The sequence below is a fragment of the Danio rerio genome, chromosome 2 (assembly GCF_052040795.2).
Source record: "Danio rerio strain M-AB ecotype USA chromosome 2, GRCz13ab, whole genome shotgun sequence".
NCBI classification, from domain to species: domain Eukaryota; kingdom Metazoa; phylum Chordata; class Actinopteri; order Cypriniformes; family Danionidae; genus Danio; species Danio rerio.
The window spans coordinates 25,513,282-25,528,027 of NC_141022.1; the positions used below are offsets into that span (position 1 = coordinate 25,513,282).

Here is a 14,746-nt window from a genome sequence, read left to right on the forward strand (position 1 = left end):
TGCAACTGCATTCTAACTGCTTCAGTCTCATTTGCATTTTAAATTATTTATGTTTGTCTTCAGGTATTGAAAAAGTTATTAAAAAGTTAGTCTATTTCCATATATCTGAACTCTATATCTGAAGCATTACCCTAAATTACAGTGGCCTTGAGATAATCTTTATGAGGCAGTTAAGAAGATGGTAGTGTAAAATGGTGAATATACTTCAACTTTTCAATTACAGCCTTTGCTTTTTAATTCTAATAATTAATGCTTTGACTAAATTCCTATAGAAAGTTGACATGGAATATTTGACATGGCTGTTACAATTTACAATTTTCAATATCGTGACAGGCATTTCCTTTTATTGTCTTGCACAAACATTGTCTACAGCCCTATAAAAGATAAGGTTATCCGGCTCACAAGCAAACAGCTAATACACATCTACTATTTGCACTGACAAACAGCATCTGCCTGCTGACAGTCACCAGGTTCACTGGAAAAAAAAACACATTCTAATCACTCTAATCAAGAGAAATACATATAAACATTAAACTATTGCACATCCGCTACATGACCCCAGCCTGTATTATGACACATAATGGCTTCACTGATATGAATGTGAATCATAATCAATTAAAGATTTAAGTTTTTGCATGTGGTGTTCAATCTAAACTTAATGTCCTTTTGCAGAGTGACCTTTTGTAGTTCTTGTTGGCAGATTAGATACACAATCAGGTCAAGGTCAAAGTGCAAATCAGTGCACAGAGGAACAGTCTCACGCTGAACTTTAAAGACAGCTGATGTATCGTCAGCCTGGGTTTACTAAGAGTCATTTTAATACTTCCATTCCATGTGCCCATGCTTATCAACAACAGAGCAGGTGCCCTTGACACAATCAATTTGGCATACATCTATGCACTATATGTGATTATCTTTTAGATTTAGGTCTATGTAAGGAATACTTTTAAACAGGGTTCCCTATTGATAAAAAAGTAGATACTATGAGAGATGTTTTATTGGTTTCCACCACTGAATGCATTTCAAACCATTGACTGTTAATCTGTAAAATTACCAGTCCATTAAAATTGTTCCTTCATTCATTGTGTTTCGGCTTTGTCGCTTATTTATCCAAGGTCACCACAGCGGAATGAACCACCAACTATTAAACTATTAAGTTTTACACAGTGGATGTCCCTCTATCTGCAACCCAGTACTGGGAAACAGCCATACACTCTCGCATTCACTTCACATTCACAATCTTATCTGTACATGTGTTTGGAATGTGAGGGAAACCGGAGCATATGAAGAAAACCCACGCCAACATGGGGAGAACATTCAAACTCCGTACAGAAATGCCATCTGGCTCAACTGGGACTCCAAACAGCAACCTTCTTACAGTGAGGCAGCGCTGCTAACCACTGAGCCACACCACTATAATTGTTTCTAGTGTATTTTGGGTAATTACCTGATCAAGAGGCCAACAGTAACCATTGCAGATTGTATTCAAACTAATTTTCTATTTTCTGTTGTTTTATATTAGGCTTAACAGACTTGTTTAATGTTATATTATTATATCTTTAAAAAAACTGCCTAAGCCATTTTGCTGGTCTTGTTTTACTTATCTACTACAAGTTTCACTTGGTCTACCTGGCTGAAAATCTATTTCAAAAAAAAATAAATTATAATAAAATCAGCTATCTTGTACCAGCAGACTAATTTATGTCGATTTAGGATGTTCTTTTTGGTCACAAAAAGCTGAAGCTAAACAAGTTTGCAGTCTTGTTAAACTGCACATAGTGTAGGGATAAAGAGGTGTAGTGATGTTGACTTTTTTTGTACTCATCGAATTTTAGTCTCATTTTCTTTGTTAACTAATATTCCTTTCAAGGCATTTGGCCATTACTAATAGAAATTGCATTTTTACATATAGAACTTTCCATCAAATGCAACCTTGTTGTGTATCATTTAAAGTTGCTGTGAGAGAACCATCATTTCAATGTTTTTGTAAAGAACTCAATCATTTTGTAATGTTAATGGGACATTGTAATGTTAGATCAATTAAACACCTTACAGCCAGTAAATAAAACAAACTCTGGTGTTTGGTTTAAAAAATTCAGTCTGTACTTTGAAAATAAAGTTCAGTACAATCACAAAGCACATTATTTTACAAAATGTTTAACAGACAGTGACAGATGAGTGTAGTTTATTACATTTCCTAAACAATATACAACATAAAATAATGCAAACTACACTATAATTTAGGAACTATGAGAAATACTGTGTCTACACATAATAAAGGTGCAAAAAAATGATACTGAAAACAAAAAGTGACATTCAAACTTCCAAGCATTTCTACCAAATCCACTTTAAAAAGAAAGAAAAGACAACAAGGGTTATTTACATTTGTCTACTAAGAAATTTAAAAAATGTACATTATTTACAGTTCAAGCCAACAGTCAATAAATACAAGCAAGAAACTTAGAGAGATTTGAGTCTGTAACGAAAGTCAACATCATAGGTGGGCTGCAGTACACCCAGTCCAGCCCGAGACTGGTCCAACGGCGGTTCTTTCACATCAGAGTCCAAAAGTTCCATCTCAAAGTACGATAGCAACAAAGACAAGAACTGCTTGATTTCATGCACGGCAAAGAAGCGTCCTGGGCATTTGGTCACCCCAGAGCCAAAGGGCATGTAGTAGTAACGAAGCTTGCGCCCATTACGGTAAAAGGTGGTCTTTTCCTGCCCGTTCTCATCAATGTATCTATCATACTTGAATTCCTGTTAGTGCATAAACATTTATTAGAAGAGTCATTCCTGTGAAATAAAATAAAACAATTCTAGGTGAAAGATCCTAAGCGAAGAACAGAATACTCACCAAAGGATCATCATAAATTTCAGGATCAAAGTGAATCATCGGTGGGTACATAGCAATTACATCATCTTTCCGAATGTGGTAAGACTCCTTATTGTCTAGTTGAAGAAGGAAATCGCTCTTGGCCATTCTCACATTAAGGGATGCACTGGACAGTCTCATCGCCTCTTTAATGATGCTGTCTGAAATTAAAGGGAAGCTTTAGCTCACGTGACCTTTCGCTATGTTAAGAATTTCGAATTCATAGCCATTTTAATATTTTCAAAGTGTTTCCTACCTAAAACTGGCATGTTGTCCAACTGCTCCCTTGTCAGTACAAGCCGAGAATTTGTAGGATCAACTTTCTGATTAGAACTTTCAAAGGTTTGCCTCACCTCCTCACTAGCAGCCTTCATTGCCGCAGGGCACCTACAAACAAGCAGAACATTCATCATAATAAGTACATGTCATACGTATTCTTCGAGAAAACCTATCATTCTAACGAGTCTGTAGTATTTTCAAAGAACTCTTCAAGGTCATTCTTATCTCCGCCAATACAATTAACATATTTATCTGTGCTGTTTGATAACCCTTGGAAGTGACTACTGTACAGTTTAAGTATGAGTCTTACCTGATCATGTGGAACAGAGTCCAGAAGGTTGCAGGCAGAGTGTTGGCTTGTGAAGCCCAAAGTATAGCGACGTGGGTCCGGGCTTTGCTCAGCTCGTTGAAGGTAGATAGTGTGTCGTTCAAAAGCATGCGCAAGGAGATGAGATCAGACACATTGGCACGCCTGCTGAGGTTCTCATGGAGCATAGTCTTGGCAAGTTTCTCACGAGCGCTGTAGGCACTCTTAAAAACATGAATGGGGAGCCCAGCGATCAGAGCTGGGAAGATCTTATCGAACTCTTTAAAGTTGTCCAAAGCATTGAGCACCAGAGCCTTTTGGGCCTGCTGACGTGCAATGCTCTGGTCCCCATCCAGTTCCTTTCCGAAGAGGGTCAGGTAGCCTGCTTCAAACATGACCTTGTAGCAGAAGGCGTAAATACCATCACTTTGCCATTCAGAGGTTGTGGCCTTCAGCATTCCGGATTGCAGCATGGTGCCCTGGAGGTTTTCCATCATGGTCTCGATTAGAGAAGACAAGGCGTCCCCTTGCAGGGTCTTCAGGAAAGTCTGATGCAAATTCTCAGTGGTGTAACCTTGACTGGGATCCATGCTCTCATGACCAAATGCCTACAAGAACACACACACACACGTCATCTCATGCTAATCTAAAAGTTATATTGCTGTAGCATATAACATAGCATAGCAAATGTTATTTTATTTACCTTCGCAGAGGCATCAAAGTGAAATTTCTTCCAGTCAAGGTGCCTTCCTTGACGGATGACAGCATGGTAGGAGAATGGATCACAAAGGAAATGGACATACTGCCCAGCAATCTTGCATGTAAAAATGTGGCCATGCTTCTTCTGTCTGCTGCGGAGAAACTCTAAAGGATTTGCCCCAAACTGAAGAGCACAGCCAAGGAAGGGAATCCAGCCATTCTCTAATGGAGGCTCTGCAGGATGTCTGAAACACACAGCATTAAACAATTACAAACCACAGTTTAAGAACAAAGTTCACTCCTGTAGGCACATACTCTAGGTTAAATTTACTAATTCTATATCTTCAATAAACTCACTGATATCCCCAAACTTTACAAAACTTTTAGTCACAAATCTGTGAGTTTTTACCTTCTGCGTATTCCTGTAATAAGCCAAAGACAACAGCAAAGACCAACCACTATGGCCCAAATGAAGGAAATGGTTAGGATCATGACTGCTAGTAAGACACAATCAGGTGGAAGTAGAGCTTGACTGTATTCTTTGAGGATACAGACAAATGCCCTCAGCACTGTTTTTATATGATTCACCACAAGCCGCAAGCCACAGCCTCTGACGTACTGTAATTCCATAATTGAAGACTGCCCACCACGCTACTTGCTGAAAACGTGCCAGATGCCTTTAAGTGAAAAAAAAAAAAAACTCCCAATAGGTGTGTGTATGTATGTGTGTGTGTGTGTGTGTGTGTGTGTGTGTCCTTGAACGGAGTCCATGGACACCTCCACCTGAGGTCTAGTAGACTGTACTTTGATAGCATTGCAAAGTTGGGAAACAGCTTCAAGGTCTTTGATTTGTGTGTGTTTTTGGTTAAACTATCTTAACCCCTTTACTGTCCCCTCACTTTCTGAGTTGAAAGTGATATATGAAATATAGTTTATCAAAATGAGTTCAGCTTAAATCTTAAAACTGCATAAAAAAGGGTCAGAAGTTAAGGAGTTAAAGTCATTGATGCAAGAGTTAGGCATACTTAGGCAAGTAAACTTCTGCGCATTTGTATTCTAGTTATGCAACATGAGTGTTAGACAGTTCAATTTCTGCAGAAACCTGTATTTCACCATCATAGGTCGCTCAGACAACCTTGAAAAAACAGGGAATTCACAACTTTTGTTTTGATTGCAACACAAAACGTATTGTTGAATAAAAGGTTGTCTGTGTGTGTGTCTAAAATGATTTACAGCTTGTGTTTTGGTTGACAGACGAGCAAGTGTAGCAAATGATTAGTCACATTTTCAGCAGCAGATTTCAAAGAATCTCCCTCAATTGAATTTGAGGAGAGGTCAGAAAGCTGTATGAATTGGCAGATTGTTTATTTGTCCAACAAGAGGTTTATACTCTTGTAACCTTAATTTGACTGGTCACATTTGGATAAACGGTCACTGATCGTTGGTAACTGGTGCTCTGCTTAAAGCTTAAAGGCATCTTGAGTTCAGTCAGTTCATACAATAGACACTATCATAGACCTGAAACAACAAGAGGCACAGAGAATTTAGCAAGTTCAAACGGACAAATTTATCATTTTCACATCCTTAACGGTGTTGTTTAAATAGCTTATTTAAGCCTATTAATGCTCTCATGTGCTGAAATACACTTGGCATGTTTCAGTTTCAACCCAGGCTTATTCTGATTACATTTCTCTCTATACATTTCTGGAGAGAGCAAAATATGTACCAGGAGCGAGTTTTTTTTTTTTCCTGAATCTGCCAGAAGCTGCTATGTATGCTTTTTCTTAACTCAAATTTCTCTTGTGAGTGCCATTTGCGCCTGTTGTTCTCACATAAATCCACTAGATGCTGCTGTTGACTAACTAACTGACTGACTGACCAATCGACTGACCGATCACCCCACCCTCCCCCTTCCCTAAACCCAACCAATAGTATTTTAAAAAGCACAGATTGACTAGAGCCCACCCTCTTCCCTAAACACAAACAACAGTGTTTTAAAAAGCAATCCAGAAAAAGAAAAGCCCCCTTATTTTTACCATGTGTTCAGATTTCACCACATTCTCACTGTGTTTTTTATTTGTTTATTTTACTTTTTGGCTTCAGTTTTTGTCTTACCTGCTTTCTTCGGGGTTCTTCAATGAACTCAAACCCCATCATCATGGTCAACTCCACTTTGCATCTCAAGTATGGAGACATACTATACAAGTTGAGCAACTGGACAAACTGGTAACAGCAGAAAAGCCATCTACTTGCAGGTAAGCAAAAGGAATGGCATCATACCGCTCCATTGCATGCAGATAGATAGATAGATAGATAGATAGATAGATAGATAGATAGATAGATAGATAGATAGATAGATAGATAGATAGATAGATAGATAGATAGATAGATAGATAGATAGATAAATAGATAGATCAGTTTCCAGCCATACATACTGTAGCTCTGGCTACATAATTCATGATCTCCAGAAACATATACAGGGCTACGCTTTTAGAATGAGCCCTTGAGGCAACTGAACAAACTACACCACTGACCAAAGCAATTACACCATTTTTTTGTTGTTGTTGTTGTTGTTATTTAAATCATCCAGAAAACATCATTTACTCATACACAAGTGGTTCAAAACTCTAATGAATTTCTTTCTTCTGTTATTCAAGATATTCTAAAGAATGAAAAAAAAAAATACAACATAACAAAAATACAATTGAAGTCAATAGCCCCAACTTTCTTCAGTATATTTTTCTTTGTGCTTAACAGAAGAAAGAAACTCAAACAGGTTTGGAAGTAAAGAATGAGTAAATAATGAGAGAATTTTCATTTGTGGGTTAGCTATCTCTTTGATAAGTGTGTTAGTAATATGTGCCTATAGGCGCTTACACTATGTGTGCACACACTTAAAAGACACAAAGGCAGCACAAATGCATGCCAAATATAAAAAATTAAAGGATTACATTGCACAAATATATTGCAAGGGCTTGTCCCATCATGTTTTAGCTCTTTCCTTTTCTGGAGAAGTATTATCTTTGCGCTTAGATATTACGCTGTTTTTTTTTTTTTTCTTATTTTTATATATTTTTAAATTCTCCAAGAATTTTGAATTAGAATTCAAATGAATCAGATGCTTTTCATGAATATTATTGACAGTTCAACACATAAGTAACCAGCTTCAGGTGTCAATCTGCTGCCGATCTTATCAAATGCTGCGTTTGAATCTCAATGTGTGTGACGTGTCTCGCTGAAATGAGTTACCTCCATTGATAAGGTCCAGATGAAGGCCATGTTCATCAGCTTTAATAATTAACACTGTGATGGCCAGGCATTTATTTGACCTTGAAACTGCAGATAAAACAAACTGTCTGCTTCAATCAAATCCTTCCCAACTGTATCCCCAAAAAGCCTCTTCCTACTTAAGTCTGTCAGGCTCACAAACCATGTGTGAGAAAACAAATGTACACACCAATAAAATGTGTGAGGGGCTTCACCTAGCATAAATCCATTCATGACACTTTATGGCTGCAGTAACTTTTCACATGATTTCAAAAACTAAATTTCCCAGAAAGCTGCTTTATTATAGTCATTTGTTTTTAAACATTAGCTGTTACTCCAAATAGAAATACTTGGAAATGTCAGAATTGGTCAAGGTATTGATTCAAATGTTTAAGTACTAAAAGACATAAAGGGATGGATGAATGAATGAACGAACGAACGGATGGATGGATTGATGGATGGAAGGAAGAACAAATTAATGAAAAAAAAAATAACTCAAACAAAGAATTAAATAAATTAACTAATACAGACATGCATGCATCTATCTATCTATCTATCTATCTATCTATCTATCTATCTATCTATCTATCTATCTATCTATCTATCTATCTATCTATCTATCCTTTTTCAAACTAATCTATCTATCTATCTATCTATCTATCTATCTATCTATCTATCTATCTATCTATCTATCTATCTATCTATCTATCATCTATCCTTTTTCAAACTAATCTATCTATCTATCTATCTATCTATCTATCTATCTATCTATCTATCTATCTATCTATCTATCTATCTATCTATCTATCTATCTATCTATCGATCTATCTATCTATCTATCTATCCTTTTTCAAACTAATCTATCTATCTATCTATCTATCTATCTATCTATCTATCTATCTATCTATCTATCTATCTATCTATCTATCTATCTATCTATCTATCTATCTATCTATCTATCTATCTATCTATCTATCTATCTATCTATCAAACTGATTTATCTATTTACACAGTAGGTGGTCATGGAGGAGTGGAGAGCAGGAGACTGATTCCTGTGACGCTCCAGGGACTGACGAATCTTCGCTGAGGTCCAGCTGCCTGCCTTCAGCGCCTAGACTGCAGCTCTGCACAAGACGTTTGGCCAGTATTGCCGTGCCCAACTGAGCCTGATTTCTCTTTTTCTTCACTTTCTTCACTTTCGCCAATTGGTGAAGTTGTTTCGTCGCCAATGTCACCTTTGGCTAAACTGAACTGAACTTAAACTCTGAAAACTGAAGTACACTGTTTCAATTTACTATGGTATTTCATAAGAAGCTGTTTTGACACAATCTACATTGTAAAAACGCTATACAAAGAAAAGTGAATTGAATTGAATGTTGATCATATTATTTTGTTTTTCACTATACGTCTTTCAAGAGCCGAAAATTTGATGAAATTAAGGAATTGAGAAAGAAGCAGAATGCTTAACATGGTGCCCATCCAACGTGGTAAATACTGGTTATTTGTAGAATAAATTTCTTTGAAAACTCTTGAACAAATCCCTGAAGAAACAGTTGAATGAGAAATTAAAAATAAAAAGCTTAAAAATGTGTTTATTTTAAATAAAGAATGTTCTTTAAAGAATGTTTATCCATTTAAGAAACGAGATGTTGTTAAAAAACATAATTATGTTATAATTATACAAATTTAGCAAATTTCCATATTAGTTGATTAACTGATTTACGATCATGTTATTTGAATGTTGGAATGCTGTAATTGCTATCATCTGAAACTCATTTAATTTGTTATATAACATCTGAAAACTTTTCCCTTGCATGTTAAAAAGTAAGTCAGATCAAAAGGGGAGTGTTATCAAAACTTTCCCTAGAGCTTTGGCTGGATGTGCAAAAAAATTATATAACTCTAAAAAATTAGGCAAGTCTAGGGAGTTCAAAAAGGGATGAGTTGTAACATCATTGTAAAGAATTTACCCCAAAGGCTGATGGAAAATAAACAGCAATAAACATTTAGTGAGTCTTATATTCATCAGAATCCCTGGTGCCAACATTATTGACAGTTGCCTGTTAAATAATTGTTTATATGCATAGTTACAAAAAATTACCTGTGAAATATTTGTATAGCTCTTGCTGGCAACGAATAATTTTATATATGGTCAAGGACAAAAAAACAAGAGGTTTTAAAACATCAAAGTGATCAAATATGGCTTTGTTTTATTTTTGTGTCGCGATGTGTCGTTTTATTGTATTTTTTCTCAATAACAACAGCGAATATCATACGATAAACAGCAGACACTCCCTTAAATGTCAGTATACAAACAACGGTATAGTATAAACAGTATATAGTGTATAGTTATATACAGTATATTGTTGGGCTGCACATTGGTGCATAAAACTGAAATTGCAATATTTTATTTTCCTCCGATAAATATTGTGATATGAATTTAGTTTCACAAGAAAGTTTGAATAGCACTATATAACGGTTTTCTGCAGTCTAACAGTATTCAGGTACAGAAATTAAATAATCACAATGTAAAAAATGCTTTTCTTATTATGCTTTGTCTCATTTCTAGTATAAATACTGTAAAAGTAAAACTTCTTAGATCAAGTAAAAACATTGTTTTGTTTTCAACTTTAGAAGAAATAAATCACAATTATGAGCTTTTTCTCAAGTAAAATTATTTGCCAGTGGGGTAAGTGAAATAAACCTGTCTTTGCTTTGAAACGGAGATATTTGGACTAGAAACAAGACAAACAATTTTAAGTAAATCGTATAAATTTCATAAGTACAAAAATTAACTACAATTTTGTAGACTCAACATTGCATATGACTGTGCACATTGCAATTTTACATAAACACATATAATATTGCATTGCATATATTGTCAGACATGTTTAGAAGAAAAATCCTTTAATGACATATTTAAAGCAATTTATATGTTTTTACCACCAGATTTTACCCATTTTCCAGGATGGATATCCATTTATATATCTAAATAAAGCCAAAATTCTGCAGTCTGAACCATCATGTAATACCTCTTAGACAAAAATCTTCAGAATAATCTTGTTTAATCCAGAACCTGCTTCACCTACTCGTATAAAAAGTGTGTCCTATCAAATGGTTATGGACATGTGTCTGTTGTTAGATGAAAGATATACCCAGACTTAACCAACCATAACAGTTGCGTTCAACAGTCACTTGAATGGCTGTCTGCCAGACAAGATTATGAAATGAAAGAGATACGGTAATAATAATGAGCCATCCGAAAATGTCATGCCAAGCTCATAAAATGAGTGCAAGTCTGCAGACGCAGCTAAACTGAAAAGTAATTTCATCAAAATGTGAGTCACATTATTCACATTTTAGGCTGTTGTCAATCTCGTTAATTTTGTTATGCATAATAAATGCATAAACGAATGCATTTATGCATTTATTATGCATAACAATAATCTTATCTATAAGAATTAAAAGGCCATAAGAAAATAAGATTTCAACTTAATCTTGAGCTTGTAAACAGAATTTAAAGCTTTTGATTAAAGGAAGGTTATTACAAAGTTTTGTCTATATAAAAAAATACTATAGTAATTTATAGTAAATAATATAGATTTTCGAACCATATAGTAAAGTACTTAAATTAACTGTTGTGGTAGTTTTATAATTGCTGTGATAATACAAATACTAAAGTAATAAAAACATTACCCACTATGGGACTGTTTTACAAAGAAATAAAAATAAAAACACTGTAGAATACTTTAGTTTTTAACTAGAGTAAACTGGTGTATTCATTCATTTTTCTTCAGTTTAATCACTATTTTAGAGTTTGCCACAGCAAAATGATATGCCAACCATTTCAGCATACGTTTTATGCAGCAGATGCCCTTCCAGCCGCAACCCAGTACTGGGAAAAATCCATACATTCAACAATCACTTCACTAAGCAACAGTAAATGTAAGGATATATATATATATATATATATATATATATATATATATATATATATATATATATATATATATATATATATTCTCCATAAATAAAAAAAGAATGATCACAAAACAATAAAAATGATAAATTGTTTCCTCTCTTAACTGATTTGTTGCTTTTGACAACAGCATCTGTTGGCTAAATAAACATAAAGTCCCCATGCCTATTCATGTCTGTACATTCGCACATGCACTATGACCCCCTCACTGAGCCATAAAAGGAAAACAGCCAGAGATTACAGAAAAAACTATAACCTTGAAGCAGCAATGCTAATGTAGCGATAAAAGGACAGTTGCTTTCTGCAACCTGCAAAAACTATGCTAAATCAGGCAAAAGGGCCTACTATACTTATTTATTTGTACATTTATTTGTATATTTATTCATCCCATTAGGTTTTAGAATATGTAACGAGTACAGGGAAATCATACTCAAGCAGAAGAACCATTACATACCAAATATGTAATTCACGGTATCTGTTCTACAGTAAATATTACCCAAAGTTTGAGTAAAAAAAAGTGTAGTGAGTTTTAAGCTGTAACAGCCAGGCCAGGTTCTCCCCGCTAACAGTACCCCAATCACTCTGATCACCATCACCTGAGTTTTGATTAGTCCCGCACCTGCACATTATCAGCCATTCACTCCAGCCCCATAAATACCTGCACTTCAGCTCACTCGGGGTCCAGTCTCGTGGATATACAGATTCAGAAGGACTACGCTCATGGTAAATGATGTCTAGCTTTTCCTGAAAATTACTTACCTGTCTCGTTCGTCTCCTTCCTAGCGTGATTCCCTCCTGGTTTGGTGCCTGCCTCACGATCCCTTCGTGAACCTAGTTCCACCATTTGTTTCGGTCCCTCCATAACATCCGATCCACATCTCCATTGCCAAGCTGCATTAGACTCTTGTCAATTATAAAATTTAATCCGCCACTGATTTCAATAAACTGCATTACTCACAGTTCTGGTCTCAGTCCTCCTTCTGTGACCGATTATATAGTTTAGATCCCTGACTACATCTCCTGACATTAATATTTAGTAATTTGGCAGATGCCTTATCCAAAGCATCTTAAAATTGAGGAGACATTTAGCAAATCAACATGAAGGGGCAGTACCCACAGGAAGTGCAAATTATACAAAAAAAAAATGATAGTGCTAAGAAAATTAAATGCTACAGTAAAGGATTTATTTTATTTTTTAATTTTTTTTGTCAAGCACACTCACCTGTATAGGGCACATTCTGTTTGGGTTGTTGTGTGTTAAGGGGGATTGGGGGACAGGTGGTCCTGGTTGTACTCACAGGGGTTCAGGTGATCTCTGAAGAGATGGGTCTTTATTCGTTGTTTGAATGATGAATCCATATGGGAATGTGAAGATTATTCCAACAGCATGGAACATTGAATGAAAAGGCTTTGGAAAGTGACTTATACAGTAGCCTCTTTGCGGTAGTACCACAAGACGGTGCTTGCTCCTGGAGGTGATGTAGACCTTCAGGAGCAAGTGGAGGTGATAGGGTGCAGTGCCGATGGCTGTTCTGTAAGAAAGCATCAATGATTTGAAATTGATCTGAGCTTCGACTGGTAACCAATGCAGAGAGATAATTAGAGGTGTTACATGAGCTCTCTTTGGCTCATTGAAGACCAGATGAGCTTAAGGGTGAAGGGTGCAGGATGGGTGTTCAACTAAAAGAGCATTCAATAGTCCAGCCTTAAAATGACAAGGGCTTGGACTAAAAGTTGCATAGCATCATCTGTTAAGAAGGGTCTGATTTTGCATGATCAAGCTGTGTTCGCAATGTGCTCTTTGAAGGACAGCTGCAGGATCACCCCAAGATTCCTTACCAAATTACATAGCGTGACAGAAGACGATTCTAATTGGATTGAGAAATTGTGTTGAGTGCGTGGAGTTGTGGCTGAATGTCCTGCAGTTTGACACTGCATACCAAGCATGTGAAAACATAGAATGCCCTTTGTTAATGTAGTGTTAGTGTTTACAGAGGTCAGAAATAAAGCCCTCTCTGTACCTGTAGAGATGGATGATCCTCAGTGCTGCATCCTGCGTCTGTTTCTGTGCAGCTGCTGATGTCTCTGGAACAGTGCCGGATCAGGCCACCTCATCTTCTTTTTGTGACAAATTTCAGCATTAAACCTCCATGTAACCTACAGTGCTTCAAAATCATAGAACAGGAAGAGCTAGATAAAATTATAAATAGCTCTAAACCAGCTACGTGTATGCTGGACTCAATTCCAACAAAATTACTGAAAGAGCTGCTACCTGCTATAGGAGAACCTCTTCTTAACATTATCAACTCTTCTTTATCTATAGGCCATGTTCCAAACTCTTACAAGCTAGCTGTTATTAAGCCTATTATTAAGAAACCGCAACTGGACCCCAACAACTTAGTTAACTATAGGCCTATTTCAAATCTTCCATTTATGTCTAAAATACTAGAAAAAGTTGTTTCTACTCAATTATGCTCTTTTCTGCAGTTGAACAATATTTTTGAAGTGTTTCAGTCAGGTTTCAGGGCTCATCACAGTACAGAAACTGCATTAGTGAAAATAACCAATGATTTACTCTTAGCTGCTGACCGAGGGTGCGTCTCGCTATTAGTTTTACTCGATCTTAGTGCGGCATTTGACACCATTGACCACAATATCCTCATAAATCACTTAAAGTCTACAGGTGTCCAGGGACAGGCTCTACAATGGTTTAAGTCATACTTAACTGACCGTTACCAGTTTGTGAATATTAATGGACAGCCTTCACAAGTCAGCCCAGTAAAGTATGGGGTGCCTCAAGGATCACTTTTAGCCCTTTTACTGTTTACAATTTACATGCTACCTCTGGGAGACATTATTAGAAGACATGGGATCAGCTTTCACTGCTATGCAGATGATACTCAATTATATATTTCAACTAAACCTGACGAGACGTCTGAACTGTCTAAACTAACTGAGTGTATCAAAGACATTAAAGACTGGATGACCAACAATTTTCTTCTCTTAAACTCTGACAAAAAAAAAAAATGATTACTTATTGGGCCTAAATCTTGTACACAGCAGATCTCGCAACTCAATCTACAATTAGAGGGATACAAAGTTAGCTTTAGCTCTACTATAAAAGATCTGGGTGTCATATTAGACAGCAATCTAACTTTTGAAAATCATATATCCCATGTCACAAAAACTGCCTTCTTTCATCTGAGAAATATCGCTAAATTACGAAATATGCCATCCATCTCAGATGCAGAAAAGCTAGTCCATGCTTTTATGACTTCGAGGCTTGATTACTGTAATGCTCTATTTGCTGGCTGCCCAGCATCCTCTATTAACAAACTTC

The 14,746-nt window shown here is 36.2% G+C and overlaps 3 protein-coding genes and 1 long non-coding RNA gene across 5 annotated transcripts in view; 1 reads left to right on the forward strand and 3 right to left on the reverse strand.

Moving 5' to 3' along the window:
• tox (thymocyte selection-associated high mobility group box) overlaps window positions 1-14,746 on the forward strand; it is a 606,421-nt gene that overhangs the window by 269,109 nt on the left and 322,566 nt on the right. The window lies entirely within an intron of this gene.
• LOC148679736 (uncharacterized) overlaps window positions 1-14,746 on the reverse strand; it is an 807,653-nt gene that overhangs the window by 64,721 nt on the left and 728,186 nt on the right. The gene's annotated exons all lie outside the window — the stretch shown is intronic.
• znf644a (zinc finger protein 644a) overlaps window positions 1-14,746 on the reverse strand; it is a 398,550-nt gene that overhangs the window by 9,214 nt on the left and 374,590 nt on the right. The gene's annotated exons all lie outside the window — the stretch shown is intronic.
• cyp7a1 (cytochrome P450, family 7, subfamily A, polypeptide 1) lies at window positions 2,081-4,715 on the reverse strand. The gene is given in 6 exon segments (NM_201173.2): window positions 2,081-2,760; window positions 2,858-3,036; window positions 3,132-3,262; window positions 3,465-4,069; window positions 4,165-4,405; window positions 4,570-4,715. Coding segments are annotated over 6 exon segments (1,539 nt in total). The 5' UTR covers window positions 4,653-4,715; the 3' UTR covers window positions 2,081-2,460.